The sequence below is a fragment of the Falco biarmicus genome, chromosome 12 (assembly GCF_023638135.1).
Source record: "Falco biarmicus isolate bFalBia1 chromosome 12, bFalBia1.pri, whole genome shotgun sequence".
NCBI classification, from domain to species: Eukaryota; Metazoa; Chordata; class Aves; order Falconiformes; family Falconidae; genus Falco; species Falco biarmicus.
Window position 1 is genome coordinate 6308082 of NC_079299.1, and position 22153 is coordinate 6330234.

Here is a 22153-nt window from a genome sequence, read left to right on the forward strand (position 1 = left end):
AGATGTGACGCAGCCCGATAACCCCCAAGCTTCCAGCATATCCTTTCAGCGTTTCTTCAGTGGCTCTAAAGCATCCTTTTAGCCCTTTCCATCTCTGCAGCTGGAGCCAGCTTCACACACGCTCAAATATCCTGGGAGGTAGCGTCCCTGCAATCTAGCCAGCAGCTCAAGAACAGCTGTTAACACTGAATTTGCAGGCTGGCGTCACAAACACAGAAGGTTTGCAAGGGCATCATTGGCTGTTAGGGAGGAGAGAAAATCATCCTCTTCTCCTTCCTTCTCTTTTCTGCCTGTCTGAAATGAGGTCTAGATACTGAACATCTGCTTAACGTACCAGTCAAGCAGGGACATGCTCTCCTCCTTGTTTATTGCAGAGCCGTGGCCGCAGAAAGCCTAGTTTTGATGTATAGCCTGGAGACACGCACGTGGCTCTGGCTTCCCAGGCAGAGCCGCAGTGGGGCAGGAAGAGGAAAGCAGCAGTAAGAAATATGGGGATGCGGCATCCACAGAGTAACCGAAACCATCCGGCAACATTTGTCCGCCCATGGTATCCGCAGAGCTGGGTGGCTGCTGCCAGCCCCGGCTGGGGTCAGCCTCTGTCTTCCGAAATCAAACCCGGCATCACCGAGGTATGAGGAAATGCACCCATCGCAGCTAAGATACGGTAGCAGAAAGCAGTACTGGGTTCATTTAGCGAAGTGTAGCGATAAATAGAGAGTAAACGGCCCATTGCATGCTAATTTCCCAAGAGAATCAATTAACTGTAGTTAAAAAATATATTTTTGATGTCATAATCTTCAACTGGCTGATTGCAGTCACAAAGTGGAGCCAAAATGCTTAGCCAAGATGCTGGTTCCTCATCAAAAATAAAACCCCAAACATCTCAGCTGCTGACGTCGGCACTGCACAGCCCTGGACCTAGCAGAGACACAGGAACGGACACAGGTGACACCGAGGGCAGATCTAGTGCCAAAATAGCATTATGACACTTTATAAAATAAAAGACACCACTTTAGCTGCCTTTAAATAAGGTCAATGTGTTTTCCACTGTTCAAATCTGTTCAGCAATGTAATAACATCATTATTAACATATAAGCTAGCATTTAAAGCAGCGGGGAGGTGAGCGATGTTGCTGAAAGCAGATTTCCATCAGCAAAAACGTGCTCCCCTCTGGTCCCACCTGAATTCTGCCATAGTGGAGCATCTGTGCCAGCTTCCACAGGACCTGCAGTGGGAGGGGGTGCACACCAGGGTCTAAACTCCTCATCTCTAGGGTCAGTCTCACATTCGTTGGCGGCTCTTCGGAGCATGTTGCAAACAGTAACGGTCCTCCCAGCACCGCTGCAAAGGCACAAAAGCAGCAACTCAGTTTTAGGAGGGTAAAGGGAAGTCCCAAAGTGATGTAACTTACCCCAAGCTGTTGAGAAAGTCATTCCTGGGGCAAGAGCAGCAAGGGGAAGCCTGCTCCCGGGGCAAGTCTGGGGTGTCTGTCTCCCCACTGCTGACTGCATCTTGGGGCAGCTCTTCCCAGGTCCTCATCTTCTCTTCCTTGTGTCTCTGCCACACTTCTGCTCCACCCTGTGGTTTATTGTACTTGATTCTGGGTTTATTTGAGGCAGAAATGCTTCCAACACGCTCTTCCTCAACCCGTGAATACTAGTCACAACTGTGGCATTGTGTAAGTGCCGACGGGTAGACTTGCTTTATTTTATTTTGGCTGCCTCCATCCCAAAGCTAGAGCTCAGCATCTTGTTCAGTTTTACTCAGAAGCTGAAATTTGGCACCTTGGTCCAGCAGCTCCCAGCACCCATGGGATGTAGCAAAAGCACTGTGTGACTCTTCACATTACTGGCATAAAAGCAGCAGCATCTCAGGATCAACATATCATAATTAAACCAACTGAAGAAGCGATTAGTGCCAGGCTACAGCCTGAGGATGACAGTAGCACCGCGGTGCTAGATAAAGGCAGTCCTACGTGGTGCCAAACAGCTTACTATGTACAGACCTTGTCTGCTCCCTGTTTACCTTGCTTAAAAGCAAGTTCCAGACGGTGCCCAATATTTCTCCCTCCTGGCAAAGCCTGCCTAAGCTGTTCTTGGGAAGAGCAGCAGTACGGATGTGGTGGGCAAGAGATATAAAGAAAAAAAGAATGGAGGAACACGGATGTAAAACAGGATTTCAGAGCTCAGGAATCACGAACGCAGCCCACACCATCCCTGCCACGCTATTCCCCAGTACCCGGTAGGTGAAGCCATCACCCAACCGTTTGGCCACAGGGCACTGAGGGGCGGGGGTTGGGGGACCATCTACTGTGACCCCAGAGCCCCAGGGCAAAGCAGGAATGGGGGCAGGACCGGGTTCAGCTGAACCCCATAGCCAGCACACACATCTCACGCCGAAGGTGACCTCTAGGTTTTACTGGGACCACCTTAGCCAGGCTGGCTGGGGACTAGGCTCTTCTGCTGGTCAAGTACTGAAGAGGTACATTTAGCTTGGTGGTGTGCTTTCCTGGAAGCCCAGAACTAAAACACTTTTTCCTACAAATTTTTACATTTCATGTGACAAAGTCCCTTTGCACAGGTTTAACGGTTTAAACCAACAGCACTACCTTCTCTGCGCGTGTGTTGGGCAGGGACATGGGGTGAGAGGGACAAACGACATCTGACCCAAGCTCCAGCTTGGGGACGGGTATGCACGTTCCTCAAACTGTCTGAGGACAGCACAGATAGCTCTCCTAGTCCTCAGCTGAAGCCATCTTCACCCATCTGGCAGCAAAACCCACAAGCACCCAGCAAAACCTTTACTGGTGTAAGGAGAAACCACATCTTTGCGTGAACCAAATCAACCCAGGAGCCTGCTGGACGCTTGCTCTGCCACCAGCTTTAATGTACCCCATTCCTCATCTCCCTTGCACGCCGTCTCTGCCCAAAGCTGAGGCACACACCTTGACTCGGAGCCGCTCTGCGGAGCACATGCCGGAATCTCAATAGATGGCAGGTCGTTAGAGAAACCAAACGAGTTTACCAGTATCTAATGAAACCAAGAAATAGGTCGGTATTATGACTGCGCTGCATCTGCCTCACAACTGCAAAGGCAGCTCTCGGAAGAGGCGAGGAGAGGGCAGAAGAGGTACATGGACGGGAGGGAGAGAAATCACAGTGCTCTGCCTTGCAGCACATCACACCCCCTACAGAAAGTGCCCAGGCTGGCCCTGGTGGCTGCGGCCAGGGTGACAGAGATGAGCTCCACAGTTTTGTAAGTGCCATTTTAATAGCTGAACATCAGTAAAAACATCTCTTCTTTCTGAAGAATCCACTTAACTCTTGCTGCTGCTTAAAAAAAATACAGAAAAGGCAACATTAACAAGTAAACCTAAGGCAACCAACCTTTAGTGGCCCTCCAGAAAAAAAAAATATTAAAAAATAATTAAAAAAAAATAAAAGCTAGCAGCAGCCTTCTGTTATGGTACTCAATTCTTCTCACTTTGTGACTTTAGTATGACATTGAGGAGATGCTTTTTAATATGCCTAAATTTATAGATTTGTAATGAATAATATATTATTATTTAAGCATATAAAAAGCATCTGCCCAACCTCATATGCTTAAATAACAACATATTAATATATTTTATATGTGCATTCATATATAATTATACAAAAACTATATATTATTTATAATAATATATTTACAATAAATGTTTAGATAATATATATTTAAATATAAATCAATAGTGATATATTATAATGTAGTAAATAACGTATTATTCAAGAATATTTAAAAAAGCATCTGCCCAACCTCATAGCGAAGGCAGGTGATGGGAACAGAGTACTACAAGGGCAGGCTACTGCCAGCTCTGGAGGAAGGACACGGCCTTAGCCAAGTCCCCGAGCAGCTGCGGTACCTGCAGGAATAAGGTGCCATCTCCCCTGCCACACGAGGCCAGGCACTGGGGTGGATGTGGCCGCTGGAGAAGGAGACGAGGGAGTCCACGGACAGGGAAAGATGTCCCTGCTGCTTCTCTCCGGCAGGGCACACAGCAGTATTTCTATTTTACAGTGGTTAGGGAGCGGGAAGGCTGTGGCGAGAGAGGGCCAGGGTGATGTAGCAGGGAAGAAGCTTTATAGCAGAAATGTAATCATGCCTTTCTTATTTGTAGGAAGAGCACACAAGTCACATTGACACAGATTTTGAGCAGCCCAGGTTTCTGCCTGTTCGGGAACACAAGCTCACTGCTTTCCATCCTGGGAGCTCTTGCCCTGCCTGAACAACGCACGGGAAAGAGGAAGGTCAGAGCAGCTTCAGGAATAAGGTACCAAGGTCAACAGCCCCCCTCAGTATTAGCATCATATTTTACAGGATCTCCTGTAGTTCAGGTAACTAAGGCCAGGGGGACAAATTCAGTGCTGGTGGCAGCAGGCAGTGGAACCAGAGCAGCTCCTTGTCAGTGTGGCAGGGAACAGATGTGTTTCTATGGAGCTGTTACACCCCAGCTCCACGATGCTCATGGGTGCACTATAACCTCTATCTGCGCCCATAGCCAGATCTTTTACATTACAGACAGCGGCTGCTATGTGGTGTGCTGTGCTAGCAATGGCCACGACTGCTTAAAAATAGGTTACTGCACTGTTGTGAACTTGAATGCTACTCTATTGGTGTTTATTTTATTAATTTATTGAATAAACACTAGCGAGGTTGGATATTGTCTGTGGCTTTGGCTTCTTTTTCCACAGCATCCAATGCAATTACTTTCATGAAAGCAAATGGTCCATTTAGTTGGAGAATCTGTAAGGCAGAAATGAGATCCGATTCCTGAACAGATGTGCCCTCCTCTAGAGGGATTCGGTGTCTGCGAGGCTTCATGCTGACACCAGGCAGAAAACATCTCTTAACTTCACTATGTCTGAGCTGCGCAGCAGAGCCAGCGGTTGCATCGAAGAGCTAGCTCCGTAATTTCAGAACAAGGGCAAGCACCCATCAACGTGAAGCATTTCATCAGAGTACCAAGGAATGGAAGGGAGGAAGGACACCGTGTCACGGGGATGGCACCACCAAAAAAAAAAAAAAATATCCTACCCTATTCACTGTATAATTCACCAAAACGAGTCCCTCTCCCTCAACAGCTCAGGCAAAGAAAAACACTTCTGTTCATTTCTTTGTGCACGTAGACCTGAAGAGGGAGGCTGGAGGGAGCCAACAACCATTGCATGTCCACCCACACATCACGGAATGCTTTCCCTCAGTTGGTGCCATGTCTCGGGAAACGTCTGGCCTCCTTGTCCAGCCCAGGTCACACCAGCAGCCAGGCACGACTGCCCGGAGTCAGTTCAGCAACAGCACTGCTAACCGCAGCCTGGATCACGCCCTGGGAACACAGCGCAGCCCCGCCGAGACGTTATGCTAGTTATCTCCTGGAAGACAGTGCATGCATCTGCGGCAGCGTCCCTCAAACCAACACCCCCGACTTTCCCCCCCTCAGTTGCCCACATCTAGCTGGTGAAGCCCCAGCTTTCACCCTGTCCTCCTGGGAGAGCAGTGCTGGCGTCAGCCTGGCAATCCCCGTGCTCCATATGCCTGCCCACACAGCCAGGACCTGCTGTAGATGTCCCCCCTCCTCCGTGCATCCTCTCTGGCCCATGCCCCCAGCCTCAGCGGGGTGCAGATGGAAGGAAGCACAAAGAAAAACCCATCATCCACTCACCCGTGGAGACAGCCCCTCCGGGCAAAGCACATCGGCAAGCCAGCACACGGAAGCTTGTGTCGCTGCTGCCAACTCCCTACCCGCTCCATGGCTAAGCCAAAGCCTGAGGTCTCAGGGCTATGCACGCCTCAGCCTGGCGGCTCTCCCGTGCCCTGAATTAGCAGGCATGGAGACTGTTTGAAGTCACTCCAGCCTTTAGATGTAGGGACACGCAGCCCCTCAGCGGTAACCAGTCCCGGAGATGTGCCCAGCTGGGACGCCCATCCTGCCATCCACAACTCGTGCTCGCGCTGCTTGCGGCCGGCAGCCGTGCCCATGTGTTCACCTGGCAGCCTTCCACCCTCGGCAGGGACTCAGTGCCAGGCAATGATGCATTTGGAGCGGAGGCCCGAGCAGGACGGTAAATACCATTTCTTCGGCCTTCCTCCTCCTCCGGTGCAGGATGGAGCATCTCTCACCTGATGACTGCTGGGTCGTCTCAGCCCATCCTCTCCTCACAGCAGCCCACAAGGTAAAGGCAGAAGAGATAACTATACTCCTCACTGACTTCAACAGACACTAAAGAAAAAAAATAGTTGAGCTTGCAAAATCTCTCGCAAATCTCGGTTGGCAGGAGAGGGGATCAACTAGCCTAATCGTTCAGGAGCAAAGGGTGGTGGGGACACAACCAAGGGTTAATGTTTATCACTAAGGCATACAGAATTAGCTCACAGTCACTGCGCGGTGCATATGCAGTAGATGTCCTCCAGTTGGGATTTACTTGGATTGATTTACTTTTGTTTTCCTTGAGACAGCATATACACGAGCACAAACATCATGCAACGAGGAGGTGGGGATAGGTTCCTGTCAAGGTAGGGAGACAAGAATGCTCAGTTCTAACATTGCCAGGAGACACAAGTGCCTTCCATAGCCTGGGGGGGTGGGTTGGTTGGGGTTTTTTTTAAGCCCACCCTCCCCCCCACCCCTTAAGTCTTTCTGACTTCAGAGGAGCTTCTGGTACCATAAAGCACCGCTGCTGTTGAGGACCCTGCTGTGTGTAATGGTGTGCCTACACCAGGAGATGAGGGGGATGCTGTTAGCAGGGGACACTACAGCAGCGCATACATGCGCACATCTCAAACCACAAGCTACCTATAGGCCTACAAATGTGTAACCAAGAGACACGGAGAGAAACCTAGGCATATTTCCCACTCAAGACTGACCTGGAGAACATCACCATACCTGCCTTTGACCCCAATCTCATCTTTTGTGGGATTTTACCTAAGTGTCTGGATCTTCACTGTTACTGCTGCACAGGGACAGTAAGCATCACCATCAAGGAAAAAGCAGAAAGCTTCCATCTAGGCATGCTGCAACTGAGAGCATTCCTAAGCCTCGGCATTTTGCAGCCATTTCTCACAATTAGACAATGCTCTTCATTTTAAATAAATAATTTCTCGTATATTTATTTAGTTGTGACCATGTAAGAGGTAATATTCCCAGGGATGACAGGCAGGAGGCAATGAAAAAGGCCCTCATGCTTACAGCTACAGTTCATGCTGTCCTTCCCTATTTATTCAGAAGCATTCCATCACTGCCAGGCATACACAGAAAACTCTTGAATAAGGAAAAGGTGGTACCTAACTCCCACAATAATCAGGTTTGTTGTTGTCAGGGGTCTTTCTTGAGATTTTAAAAAAAATATATTATTTTCAATTTTATTAAAATCCCCATGCATGAACCAGGAAGATGGGAAGGGGCGGTATGAATAAAAAAACCCCAAAACATAGATGTTACCGCTGCCTCTGAGCCAACACTCAGAAACCAGCTTTCTATGCAGAAAGTCCCTGTAAAATAGGTCACAACTTCTGTCCAGTGAGAAGTGAGAAAGTCAGCTGCAAGTGCAAGAGAAGAAAAAGACATATCCTTACCTGCACGTCCCTCTTGGATCCTACTTCTCCATTCGTAGACCCTGAAATATCACCAACTTGTCTCATACTTGTATGAGTAGACACTTGGGCATACACCAGAATACTTCTGGCCCAACTTACTTCATTCTCACCCAGGTAGCAGGGGAGGGATGAATTTTGAGTAACAACTGTCCAACAATACGAGACCAGGCAATAAGGGGGTGTGTGTGTGTGTGTGTGTGTGTGTGTGTCTACTCCCCCAACCACACAACCACTGCTTGAAATACAACCCTTAAAAAAAAGGGCTCCATGCTACACTGAGGCACCCTTCCGAAACTACGTCCAAAGTAATCAATTCTTATAGTTTGTGGCTTTTTTTTCTGAAAGCAATTCCTTGCCTTAATCAACTATGTGACACTAGCTCTCCCAAACAGAAACCAGACAGTCCCTTCACATTCCCTAGAGATGTTTTTGCTGCATACACTGTCTTTTATAGCAAGTCTTCAGTCTCTGCCTACATGCACTGATAAGCATCATATGTTTTAAATTCAAAAAGATGATACAAACTGGATTAGTACCATCTGATGAAATTCATTAGCTTACATTAAGCAGATCAACCCTATGCAGTCCTAACGGTCCCTTTGTAATTCTACTATTGATAGATGTAGTGCTTTTCAAACACTGAGCTAGTTTTTTTAACATTGTATTATCCAGGTCAGAAGATAACAAAGCCTCCTCAGATTAAAAAAAAAGAAAAACAAAAACATAAACAGTGGCTTTTTGTTCAGTGAAATACTTTGTTTGCAGGGAAACCTGCCATAAGCAAGTCTGCAACATCCACTCAGTCCAAAAAGGTCTCATCACTGAGGACGACTCATTATACGTGGTGATGGGAATAATATACAAGTCAAAGCTGACCCAGCAACTCCCCAGCATCAACAGCGTGATCTGGACCAGAAAAAAAAAAAAAAAATTCCCTGACACTAGAATTCCTCCTCTGAATTCAAGCTTTTGAAGCCAAGTTATATAAAAAGTTTTTAACTCCTCACTCATCATGAAGGCCAAAAGTTACCTTTGTTTGTTTGCTACAGTAAGAAACAAAACTGCAGTAAACAATGCTATCAACATCCTCAATCTGAACACTGCCTGTACTTCATTAAACAAACCTTGAATTTAAAACTAAGCTCTGGAAGATAAACTGAAGTAACCCATCACAGAGTCTCAAGACAGGCAAGTGTAGCAGGAAAAGCTGGTATTAGAATGGTAGCACATGTACAAGTTTGGATGAAGCATGCTGTGAAACTGCACCCTGCTAGGGAAATGGATGGTCCTACTCTCCTACCTGCTCTACCACTTCAGGTCAAGCACATATGCAGAGTCAAATTATTTGTCTAGTTGACGAACACTGGTGGCACAGGAAGTACGTGAGACACACACTGGTTTCAGCACATCAAAAAGTGGATTCAAATCACTAAGAGGTCACAAAACCCCATGACAGTCAGGGGGAAGAATGCATGCGCTGGGACAGAAACCCCAAATGCATCCCAAAAATTCACCAGTGTAAAGAGACTGTTAGTGAGCAGTTATTTGAACAGAAATAGTTGCACTGAGTCTCCTTCCCAAACAAGATGGCATTACTAATTTCAAGTAGGTGCTACAACCTGTCATAAAGCAGGCATTAATGAATCTTCTCTCTGAACACTGAGCATCACCTAACTACTGCCAGATGGGATAAAGGGCTGGATGAACCCACTCAGTGACACATCACTTAAACATAAGCACACTAATATTAGTTACTTTATATCCAGCAAGTTACTTTTCTAATCAAAATCTGAAACGCTGGGTTTAAGCTCCACGTTAGTCAAGCTCTCAAGAACTACCAGTCTAATTTGATACAGCCACACGAGAGACTGATCTCGTGTCTGAAATTATTTCCCAGTGCATTAGTTTTTGGCTCTGGGAGGCAAGCTTGCTTTTTGTGTTGCCAATACAAAGCATCCAACTTAAGAAAAAATGTTTTGTGTTTACTCTTGAGAAAACAGCAAGTACATACAGCTGTTAACATATAAATCTAAACCAAAGACCTAAAAACCAGCTTGTCACATACATGTTATAAAGGACTTCACAAAATAATTCAGAAATTGAATGTGGACACAGATGCAATATGCCTTAACCAGATGTTCAACTTTGGAGTATGTTTATCACATAACAAGTAAGGAGCCAGGTCGTGTCCATCCCTCCACCCAACACAGTTAAACACACCCCAGGAGTACGTCCACATGGACACAACACAACTTGTTTCTAGTAATCAAAATATCAGCTGCAACTGAATTGCACAGGAAATAGCAAAATTACTGGGGGCGGAGGGGGGGCGGAGGGAAGAGGTAAATTATTTTAGGAACTGAAGTTCAGCCTACTTTCTTTTTTTTCAGATGTGAAAGAGGAACCTAAGCCACTTATCCCACAGAATGAGAATGCCTTAAAATCACTATTACATTTCTCTCACATATAAACTGCAATTTCTTTTTGCAGAGAATGCAGCACATCCAACTTAAGCATATTTCTTTTCCAGTGTTAAATTACCCCACATTCAAGTCCGATAGTATTCCCTTTCCCCACAACTCCCAACCACCACAAGTTAATAAGAATTTACATTTTTAAGTATTACAATGTTTCTTCGACATATGGCAACTGTAGCTACTAAGAATCTTGTAAGACTTAACAGTGTTTGCAAAACAGGCTGAAGAAAAGACTTCTCTGGGGAAAAAAACCTAAACAAACCCAACCCCCAACCCCACAAACCTTTAAGTTATTTTAAATCCATTAATATTTGTCAGTAGTTTCCTCAAAACTGATCTCACCCAGCAAGCAGACTTACACAGTTCCAAGAGGACCACCCCTTGTTTTATCAAAAGGGCATTCAGGACACCCAAAAGCATTAAAACATTGTAGTGAATTGTCATCCTCTAGGTCAGCTAACTCCCCCCGTGACTCACTTTCCCACCTTCAGCTCCAGAGGTAGCAGCCCAGGAAAGTAAGACGACAAGTGGCAACACCTATTCGGTAAACACCTGCAGACTTTGGACCACAGGCCCATCATCTTTTTAGCCGATACCCAAACCTGCATACAGCTATCAAGGCCACCAGCAGCAACTGCTCACTCCAAATAGCATGACAGACATGCGGCAACATGTGAAATGCAGAGACTGTGCTGACCAAAACACAATTCTTCAGTTATTTTTAAACACAACACTGCATGTAACTAGATCAGAACTATTTTGTCCACCCTTCTTCACTCCATGAAGCAGGAACCTGTAATACTGAAGTGACAGAAGGAAGTGAGCACCAACATCAGGACATCAACAGCTTGAAACTTAACTCTAGATTATCCTACCTTCTCTAACGATCCATGCGTGCTCTAACTGTGGATCTCCAGTACTATGTAGTCCTCCTACCCCTCCACTACTTCCCCAAAAAACATTTTTGTAGGAATGCTATTGCACAAGGAAAAAAGCTGATTAGACAGGAACTGGTCTTGTTCCTCCTCCTCTACAGCTTTTGTAATAACAGCAATCTCCGCCTTTTTATTTATTTTCCCCTTTCTGTATTGCAGAGCCTGTCTTTGAGAGACTGCCAGGTGCAAATGAACTGTCAACTCTGGGTAAGTTATGCCAACAATACTTAAGACAGATAGCTTCCAAAATCTGCTGGGGGTGTGTGGGAAATATATATATGTATGTATATGTAAAAAACCCCAAATAACTAAACTCTTAGCATAAAAAAAAAGCAATGTCACTTTGTATACCCCTCTTCCTCCATTAATATTAAATAGCATCAACTAGAAGATCCATGCAAAACTGGTCTGACACCTGACTATTCTGACAATTCTAAAAAAGCGGTTCGTAATGAAAGCTGATCATTTAATTGTTCTTATTTTCATGCTGCTGCACAGTAAAGACAAAAAGATAGTGTGCTCAGGCCAGGGGGTGAGAAAGGTAGAGATTAAGTAATTTGTTCAGCAAAACAGTGGAAACAGCAAAACAAATGAAAATCCATCATACTTCAAAAAGTAGAGAAGTGGTGCCCTAAGATTCCTGAGGAATAAAACCCAGACAACATTTGGTATCAACACAGGAAGCTAATCACTAACAGGATTCACATGGCATCTCTAGGACCACAACACTCTCAAAGAGGCAAAGTTTATCCTTAAGCTGCAGATGTAGCACTGCACACTTAAATGTTGTCAACTGCATAGATTCCTGATCCCTTCATCTTCCATTGTGAGTTCTTCTGCCTTGAACAGTTTAACTGCACTGTCAGTTAAACCGGGATATTCCTCACGCCAATCCTCTCTTTTCCAAGAAAGACAGTATTTCATTTGAGTCCCAAAATATCTAGATTTGGTTTATCTAATTTACTTAGGGAAGAAAAAAAATAAGTTCCTTATCAACACTTCAATTCCAGGTTATAAAAAAAACCCAACCAAACCCACAAATCAAAAAAACCCAACCAAACCAAACCCCAAACCACCAGAGAAACCTTTTTGTTTTAACATTATTGTAAGAATTGTTGTTAAGAATGTTGTAAGAAATTACCTTTTTGTGTAGGTGGTTGCAGCATCGTTGACTGATGCATGAAACAGAATTCTGAAGTACAGGACAAAACAAGCAGTTAATTATATCGAAATGCATTTATAGCAAGTTCAACAGGGATGTTATCAAGCAGACAAAAGTGACATCTTGAATCAGCCAAGTCTTAGCTGCTCACCTTTAGCTGGATTGCTGTTGTTCTGGATGCTCCAAGACAAGTTTTCCTTAATTTTTAGTTGATCACTATTAACTGCTTGGCATCAAAAGGACTGGATCACGTTTTGTCTAGCATTAGTTTTCTCTGTGACAAGCTACCCCATTCAAACAGACTTTACTCTGCACAACCCTGGCAGACAGCATTCACTACTAGAGCTGTGAAGTAATGAATAATGCGATTTATTCTGTAATTTCTGGCTCTCTGTTCAAGATACCAAAGCAGATAATACATCTCTATTAATCCTCTCTGGAAATCTTCAGACAAATTGACTCGTGTGTTTAGAGCTCACTCAGAACCTCTTGAAAGAAGTTAGCAGCAAATAAGCTCTGTAGGGGTCTTCACAGAGGTGAAACCTGTTCACTGCCTACGCATTTCTTCTACGTAACTCATTCCATTATCTGCAAGAGCTATCAAAAAGTACACCACATAATTCTTTTCCAGACTGGTTCACCAGAATCCTTAACCAAGTTTCAGGTGAAAAATGAAACCCAAGTTTTTATAGAACACAGTTTCAGCAATAAATTTCTTCACAGGAACTTTCATCAGCAATTGGGTGGGAAGGGGAAGGGATATATCAAAAAACCCCACTAAGTTTCAAATGTGTGCTCCTGTCCAAGTACTGCTTCTATGAAGTGTCATAATTAACAGAAATGGTACAAAAATGTCTTTTTCATTGGAGTATATAAACTGAAACCGATCGAACTAAGCTCTCAGACACGCCAGAGGGTGTGACTGCAACAGAAAGGTAGTCAACCAAGAAGGGAACACCTATAAACTGAGAAACCAGGTAAGAGTGCAGAAGGGTTAAAAAAAAAAAAAACCAACCAAAAAAACCCCCCACCCCCCAAACCACTACACTCCATCACTACACCATACTATCAAACCATGAAAACCAGAAATGCTTCCAAATTCAGCATTAAGGAATCTAAACAGCAACAAAAATGTTTTTTCTTAGCACCGTAGAGAGCTCAGTCCACCTCCAGACTCTATCCAGCAATATACTCACCAAACTTGTTTTCATATGGAGCAGACAAATTTTACACTCTCAAAGAGCCACTCACACATACACTACTTCAGCCAAGGTAGTAACCCCCAGTGTTTCCTAGATGTGCCTTAAGTATTTAGGCCACATATTGAAGAGAAAAAGGGAAGGGAAGGCTGATTATTTTTTAATCAAATACTACTCACATTAGTATTTAAAAATCAAGACTAAAAGCAGTCATCATTTAATGTATTTTAATAGCAAACTTACAGGAACAGCACAGAAGACAGACAACATTAAAAACATGTACTTGCATGTAGGACAACTCAGTTAGAAAAGTATAGTGAATGGATGGAATCTACTATATGATAAAAATGCTACAAACACCATTTAGTTGCCATTGATAAGAAATTTACTTGTTTAAAAAAATCCAAATGCTGGCATTGTCCAGAAAAATTTGACAGGTTTATTTATATTTTTTTTTTATAAAGTTGAATTCTTGAAACTTGTTCACCGCAACATTTTTTGACCACATTGATATTTTATGTCCCCTCGTTTATATTAAAAATCCACACACAAATGAAAATGGAAAAAAACTTGCCAATACCCAATTCCATCCCCTATTTTTCCATTTGCAACCATATACTTAGGTACCTTTTAACCCCATGGAAAAAATATCTAACGTTCATTACTACCAATAACAGGAAGAAGATTTTGCTTCGAGAATGACAAACCCATCATAGTGAAGTTTAAGCACGCTCTCCACGTATGCGGCGCGCTAGCTGGATATCTTTTGGCATGATTGTGACACGTTTGGCATGGATAGCACACAGGTTGGTATCTTCAAACAGGCCAACCAAGTAGGCTTCACTTGCCTCCTAGTGTAGAAGAAAAGAGTTAAGAACACTTTCACTTCTGGAGCACTAGCAAAAAAATATTAATAATTTAAAGTAAAATGTTACATGACATTAAGTTTAGGCTTCTTAGTTACTCACAAACATGAACATTTTTATATTCTCAATATTTTCTTAATAAACCATCGAATAATACTCTATGTCAAAGTTGCGTACTACTGGCATTTGGTGAAGACATCCTCCAGAACACAACTGAACCAATATCCTGACAGGAACTCACAAGATAAGGGGTTATCTTATCAAAAGGTTAGTTTGTTTAGGAACTTCCCTTTTTAAAGGCTGGGTTACACTATTTGAGTGACTTGTCTGCTGCCTCTTCCACAGTAAGAGCTATTGAGCATCAGGTGAAACTGGCAGGTGCCAGGGGAAAGAGGAGCAGGTATTCCTTCACAATCTGGGCACACAGCTCCTTGCCATAGGATACCAAAGAGGTGGCTTAATTCAAAAGTCAAAAATTAGTTAAGAAACATACTGAGAATTATTAGAAATAAGAGAACAACTTTAGCTCAAGAACTCCCTGAACCACCAAAACGGGGACAGCAGTCAGAGAATTACTGTTACACATTTGTCCTATTCCTATACTTCCTTCCTGCCCAAGCAGCTCCTGTCTATTTGGGGCACACAGCACAGGCCCCCACCATCACAGGTATCTCACATCTGTCAGAATCATTGGGTCAGCAGTTGGGAGCGCAAAGGCCAACCCTATCCTGGGAACACCACAATCCTGACCAGTGTTCTCCCTGTCACTGAACAACTGCCGACAGGATTCCGGGTCAGACAGATGCTCAGTCAGACCTAATTATTCTTCTGGCTCACATTAAGTTAGCCGCTATTGAGCCCAGCACAGCACACAGCAATGTTTACACATTTTTGGGCTGACACAGAATTCTAACACCTAACAATCTCCTAGGAAGTATCTTGGCACATCAGTACCTGACCAGTACATGGACCAGGGAACAGCACATAGCTGGGGTGAGAAGCTAGGAATGAGGGGGCTCACTTCTAGAAAGAAGGTTGAGGTCCCCCTTTCTGGAATACATGCAAGAGAACAGCTTGTGTGAACCATTTAATTACCAAAAACCACAAAAATCAACTTAACTAGGTTCAAAGTCATAGATCATCCAATCTATGACTAATTACCTAATCTAAAAGAAAAACATTTACTACAGCAGATGAGTACTGTAGTGAGTCATTTCATATACAATAGAACATGGGTACCCCAAAACAGTCTGCTAAATCACTACATGAAAACTTAAAAAGACACTTCACCAGAATAAGCCATGCTGGCATGAACATGGTACCAAACGCGTTAAAAGTTGGGTTTGTTTTTTTTGTGGAGGTTGGTGGGGTTTTTTTGCAAATATGCAAGCAGGAAGCACTAGGAATAGTATGTGAACAAGTTCTATACCAACTACTCCTTAATGCAAAACTAAGAACATTCAAACCAGCCTTCTGAAAAGGTATTAACTACTGACTAAATTTTAATGAGCAGTTCCTCCTAAAAAGACACACAGGTAAACCTTCAGGATTTAAGAAGCACCACATTCACTCACAGCAGTGAAGACAGAACAACAACTACAAGGAAAACCAACAACTCTGCAAATGCACACAGACACCTTTTGAAGCCAAGCATGTGGCTCAAGTTTATAGGATCTCACAGCATACATCTTGGCCCTTTATCAATTGGAAGTCATTAACTAGAAAAAAAAACATTTTTGCCTGCATATCAGATATTCCACAATTACAGATAGGTTCTGGAACAATCGACGAACAGCTAAAAGAATAGTAAAGACCCATCTTAAATTGGGAGTGTCTTTCTATCATGAGAGGGAAATTATGATTTCCTGTGATAAGAACACAGTCTTGGAGGGAACCTAACCTAACTTAGATGCAGGAATTTGGGCCAGAAAGAGCAGTATTTCACGCTCAATATACTCTAAATGTAAGTTATTTAACTAATACTTTTTTTAAAAAACATTTAATATAAACCACATCATACAAAAGTACTTATTTCCCTAACGGTGCTTAGATCAAGCGGTTTTTCTTTAACGAGCATTTGAGGATATCAAGACCTCCATCTGGACACGTGAGAACAAGCTTGATGTAACGCTCTCCTCACAGACTGCGTAGCTTTCAAAAGCAAAGCCTCTAACAAAGCTCAAAGGTAGAGGAAACACATTTATCTTAAGTGTCTTAATAAGCCGCACTGTCAAGTGCAACTACTTGAGAGGAGGGGACTATCAAGTAAAAAGACCAACAAAAACCAAACCAAAAAAAGGCCCCCACCCCAAACCGCATTTGTTACCTTTGTAAAGAGCTGCTGACCTGTCACTACGTTATTTTAGCCTATGGTATCTATAAGGCATCACACTGAGCAAGGGAAGGCTGAGGGGCACATCCCCCCCATCAGCCCCACCCCCCGAGGGACCACGCCCACCGCGGCAGCCCACCAATCAGGCACAGCTAGGGCTAACCCTAGAAACAGCCTGGCCAATGGGGGGGGGGGAGGCGGGGCCCTCCCCTACCTTCCATCTCCAGGTTTTGGGGGCACCTGGCTGCGACCCCCACCAACCGACCCGGGCACCTTCCCCCAGGGCCCCGCCGCAGGAACCTCACCTGCAAAGCACCGATGGCAGCGCTCTGGAAGCGCAGATCTGTTTTGAAGTCCTGAGCAATTTCACGCACCAGACGCTGGAAAGGAAGTTTGCGGATCAAAAGTTCGGTAGACTTTTGGTAGCGCCTGATTTCACGGAGAGCCACGGTACCCGGCCTTTCGAAATGAAATGATAATATTAAAAAAATAATTAGTATGGCAAATAAATTCTACATCACCTTAAAAATACTGGTTCACCAGCTCAGCTAAGCCAAGCACCACATACATTCTGTTTCCACCAGAAAAATCCCAGCATTTACAATACCAAACCAGTTTCCCTGGCTTAGGGTCACTTGTTTTCCCACCATTGCTCCGTACAACCTCCCACTGGCCTCAGCAGGGATCCCTCGGGCAGACACACGAGGCCCTGCCTTCACCCAGAGCAGATGTGGACAGCACACATTAGCCAGCGGACACCGACACATCTCGGTGCAGATGTGGGGAACCGCAACCCTGCCACAAGTGAGCTGGTCCAGCTGTACCACAGGATCCTCAGAGCAATCAGCCTGACAGCAAGCATGATTTTAAGGGGAATCTGCTGCTTCTTCCCTACCGTCAACATTCACAGAACCAGCAAAATTTATATTTTGTGCTACATTACCAGGACAAAGTGCCTAGTGTATTTCCTTGTGTTGGTTTTGGGGTCAGAATCAAATTCAGATTAACAACATACTTTTGCAGACACTAAGTCCATCCATGAAATTAACACATTTATTTCCGTGGAAACTTTGTATTTTCTAACTCCAGCTTTATTACCTTTCTCCCAGTCGATTAATTCCACCTCATACCTACAGCAAGAGACTTTTATATTAAGTTGCCTATTCCAAACCCGCTTCTCCTTCCCATCCCCCTTTCCCCCCCGCAGGGAATGGGTACGCCTAGCCCAGGAACATCCTTCAAGCTGAAGCACAACTGCGGCTATTCTGCACCCAGCAAGGACTGGAAAGCCTCCTTATCAGAGGGCTGCCAAAAAGCCCGGTTGCCCCGGCCAGCCGGGATGCTGCCTGCCCCACGGCGGAGCGCAGCGCAGCGCAACGGGCCGGCCCCGCGCATCCCTGGGCACGTCGCGCCCTCTCGCGGCCGGTCACCTCCCCTACGCTGCCGTCAGCGCCGGGGACCGATCGAACCCTGTAAGTAAATAATGCCGCTAAGAATAAACTTCGCGGCGGCACAGCCCTGCTGCAGCATTTCAATAACCAGAAGTCAAAACAATAATACTAAAAAAAATATAAAAATCGTAGAGCCGCGTTCACCGTAGTGGGAGTGTTGATTTTTTTAAGCACCGGTACCAAAATGCCCAGAACGGGGCTAATGGTAGCCACAGGGTCGATGCCGGTGCTGGGTGTTGTGTTTTCGCGGCAGGCGGAGGCCCCACCGCGGCGGAGCGGTGCCGGCGGGCGGCCCCGGGGAGTGGAGGAGCGCAGCGCGCCGGCGGCGGGGAGAAACCCCTTCGGCGCCCCGCCCCGGCCCCGCGGGGGAGGGAGGTTGGGGGGGGTGGCGGGGGGGGGGTGTGATGCGGCCGGTATCGGCCCGGTGCCGCCTCTGCGCGGCGCTGCGTACCGGTAACGGTGCGGCTTCTTCACCCCGCCAGTAGAGGGCGCGCTCTTGCGGGCGGCTTTGGTGGCGAGCTGCTTGCGGGGCGCCTTGCCGCCGGTGGACTTGCGGGCGGTTTGCTTGGTACGGGCCATGCTCCTGCCGACGTCGCTGCCTTACACCTGCCGGAGGGCGGAAGAGACGGGGGGGGGGGAGGGGGGGGCGGCCGCCCCGCTCAGCGCACGCCCCCCGCCGGCACCTGCCCCCAGCGGGCGGCCCCTGCCCCGCGCGAGCCGCCCCGACCCGTGGGGCCAGCTGTGTCGTGTGTCCGTCCGCCCCCCCCCACCCCGCGGCCGCCGAACGCCTCCCAACCACCAACGAAAGGGGAAACGCGCAAATAAATAAATAAATAGGAATTAAACCTTCAGCCGGTCGCGGAATATTAAAAAATACAGGGTTTGGGGAGTGGGGGGTGATGGGTTTTTTTGCCCACGAATTCAATAGCGCGGCGGCTGCGAGAGAGCAACCTCCCGCCGGCAAGCGCCGAGAGCTGGCTGCCCCCCCCCGGCCGCCAGTCACCTGCCAAGTGTTTGCAAACCCCGGCCGGCAAACGTCGGGGGGCTGGCACCCCCCGCGCCGCTGCCGCCCGGCGGGGACCCCCTCGGGACCTGCGGAGCGGGGGAAGCGGGAAGGCAGCCCCCGCCGCCCGCCTGCCCAGCCCTCGCCGCCGCCCGCCGGCGCTCCCCGACCCGCCGGCAGCCGCAGGCAAAGCGGCCTTTATCGTGCAAAAAGGAGAGCCCGGATAAAGTGCGAGAAAGCAACAAACTTTTTTTTTTTTTTAGAGGGGGGTGTTTTTTTGGGTGCCGTCTTTCTCTTTCTGTGGAACTGCTTCCCCCAAAGCCGCCTCGCTCCCAAGCGCCTCTCACAGGCAAACTCATCTCCCAGACCCAGAACAAAATGGAAACAATCACGAAATGCAGCTCTAGTCCTTTTGCAAAGGAGGAAAAAATAAATTGCGAAAAATAACGCCGAAAAAATCGCAAGGAACTCCAAACCATGTGGGTGCAAACGAAGGGGGAGGCAGCGGAAAAGTTTGCACTCGAAAACCAAAAAATTGCGTTGGGTTTGGGTCGTTCCTTCGGCGAATTTCTTTCCCTTTTTATTGTTTTTTATGCAATAGGAAAAAAAAATATGGTCGGTGACCAGAGAAAAGAGACAAGATGGTGAAGCTGAGCAACAACTGTGGGGAGCAGGGGAAGGAAGGCAGGAGAGTTACCCTGGGCTGGCGAGCGGCTCCTCTTTGCGGCCGCTTCCCAGCCCCGATCCGGGGGATGTCGGGCTGAGGAGGCAGCTAAGGGGCTGGGGAGGCAGCTGGGGGGGGTCTGGAGCGGGGGCGAGGGGAGCAGAGGGGGGCAACGACCGCGCGAAGCGGAGCCGGGGGTGCCGGCGGAGGGAGCCGCTCCGGCTGCGCCGGGAAGGCGGCGCGGCGAAGGGGGACGCGAAGCCCCGCCGCCTCCCGAGCCCCCCAAAAGTTTGTGGGGAGGGTCGGGGGAGGGCGGCGGGGTACGGCCGGGGGGCGGCGGGACGCGGGGGGCGGCGGGCGCGGCGCCAGACTTACCCCGTCCGCTGGGCGAGCGCGGCTGCCGTGCGGGAGGGAGGGCGGGAGGAGGGCGGGCGGGCGGGCGCGAGGAGGAGCCGGCGCTGCTGCTGCCGCTGCTGCTGCTGCTGCTGCTGGCGGCGGCGGCTCGGAGCACAATTGAAAGATGGCTGCCCGGGGAGGGCCGGCCCGCCGCTCGGCCCCGCCCCCGCCCGCCCCGGGCCCGCCCCCCCACCAATGGAGCACAATGGAGGGAAGGCGCGGCCCCGCCCGCCGCCCCGCCCCCTCCCTCTGCGCCGTGTGTACAAACACAAAAGGCACGCCGCGCGCGCGAGGGGGATTCCCCCCCCCTCCCCCTCCCGGCGGGGGCGCGCGAGGCCACGGCGGGGCCAGCGGGCGCGGAGCGGGTTGGGCGGCATCGCAGCCCCCCGGCCCCGCAGCCCCCCGCGGCCGGCACCCCCGCTCCCCCGTACCCACAGGGTGGGCGGCAGGCGCGGCGGGGGCACGGCGAACCCACCCCAGGGGAGAGGGGCAGGGGCCTGCCGGCACCCGGCTGGCGGGTGGGCTAGCGCTGCAGAGCAAGCTGGGCCTACCTCTCACCCCCACCAAAGCACAAGGGGCCTCGGCGGCGACCCCCTGAGTCCCTCTTACTGGTTCGGGGGGGCTTGGGGGGTTGGGGTTTGGGTTTTGTTTACGTAGAAGCAACGCCAAAATTCTCGCTGGCAGCAGGCCCGTCGGAGCCAGCCCGGCAGGGGTCTGCCGTGGAAGTGCCATATTCCTCACTCTGCGAAATGAGAGCTGAGCATCAAGAGGGGACCACCGGGGTACTTCTGACTTGGAAACAACTGCAGGCACAATGGTTCACAAGGAAAACCCGATGCTTGGGGGCAAAGAAGAGTCTCGTTCGCTCTATCAGTGCTGTCAAACTATTTCAAGTTTGCAGTGCAGCTATTAGAAAAGCGACTATAACAAGTTTAGCACTGTCATCGCCAATGGATCCCGTCCAGTTGTATCAGCTGCCATGTTGTTTAATGGGAGGATTCACTCTTACTTCATTTTTTAACACCAGAAACAAAAAGCCCTATGGGGAAGTAACCTCTACTCTGACTGAACAGTCACTTGCAATTTTCTTAACCATATTTCCACTACAGAGCCTAATTCTGTACTCACACAAACTGGTGCCACCATCTTGTCTGCCATTTAGGTATAAGAAGGAGCTGTACTTGATTTGCAAAACCTTTATTATGGATGATGATGTAATGCAGTTCTGTGCGGAGACATCCAAGCTACCTCCAGCAGCAGTAGTTTAGCTGTGTGAGCAGAGCAATTCACTTGGGGCTAATCAAACCTGATGAGGGAAGGAGTGTTGTCACGAGCAGAACACCCTGCTAAATTAGATATAGGCAGCTTTGGTCCTCAAACAAATACAACGGGCTGCACCACACAGACTACTGTAGACATATACCTCTGGCACTACAGTGAGTTTATGAGAGGTGACTGTCAGGAAAAAGAAACTGCAGAGGATTTTTGTTATACTTACAGAAGAATTAGTGGAGCCATCTATCTATTGGTAGCGTTTTATGAGAGAACAGCACCTTACTGGACAGCCAGAAAGGGAACTCAAAGCTGCACAGTATTATACAACAGAGGATTTGCAAATACTCTGTGAACTCCAAACGCTGGGCACCGAAATCGGCATCAATTCCCAACATAACACACGCATCCCATAATGAGCAGCTGGAAAAGTTAAAAGCTATTTCCCAGCTGCAGGCAGCTGCCCAGAGATTAATAATTCATAATTATCCCTGTTAGCTTTAACTCCGAACGCGCCGGGACGCCAAGCGGAAGCAGCCGTGCTCTCCCCGCTCCGCGCTTACCCCCCACGCCCCCCTCCCGCAGCCAGGCGCCGCTCCCGGCGGGACCCAGGCAAGGCGGGACGGAGCGCTGGGGTCACCGCGGCGACCCGGAGGCGGCGGGGCGGCCGCCGACACGCGCGGGCAGCACCCGATCGCGCCCCACTGGCGCGGCGCCCCCTGCCGCTGGCCCGGCGCCCGGCGCCGCCATTGGCGGGAGCGCCCTGG

General features: G+C 47.9%; 1 protein-coding gene across 1 annotated transcript; it reads right to left on the bottom strand.

The window, feature by feature from the left end:
• Positions 1-13615: 13615 nt before the first annotated feature.
• Positions 13616-20235, bottom strand: LOC130157359 (histone H3.3A). Its single transcript, XM_056356787.1, has 4 exons — positions 20094-20235; positions 18503-18657; positions 16906-17059; positions 13616-14253 (listed from the first exon to the last, which is right to left on the bottom strand). The coding sequence occupies exons 2-4, from the start codon at positions 18628-18630 to the stop codon at positions 14125-14127; spliced, it is 411 nt and encodes a 136-aa protein (XP_056212762.1). The 5' UTR covers positions 18631-18657; positions 20094-20235; the 3' UTR covers positions 13616-14124.
• Positions 20236-22153: the final 1918 nt, after the last annotated feature.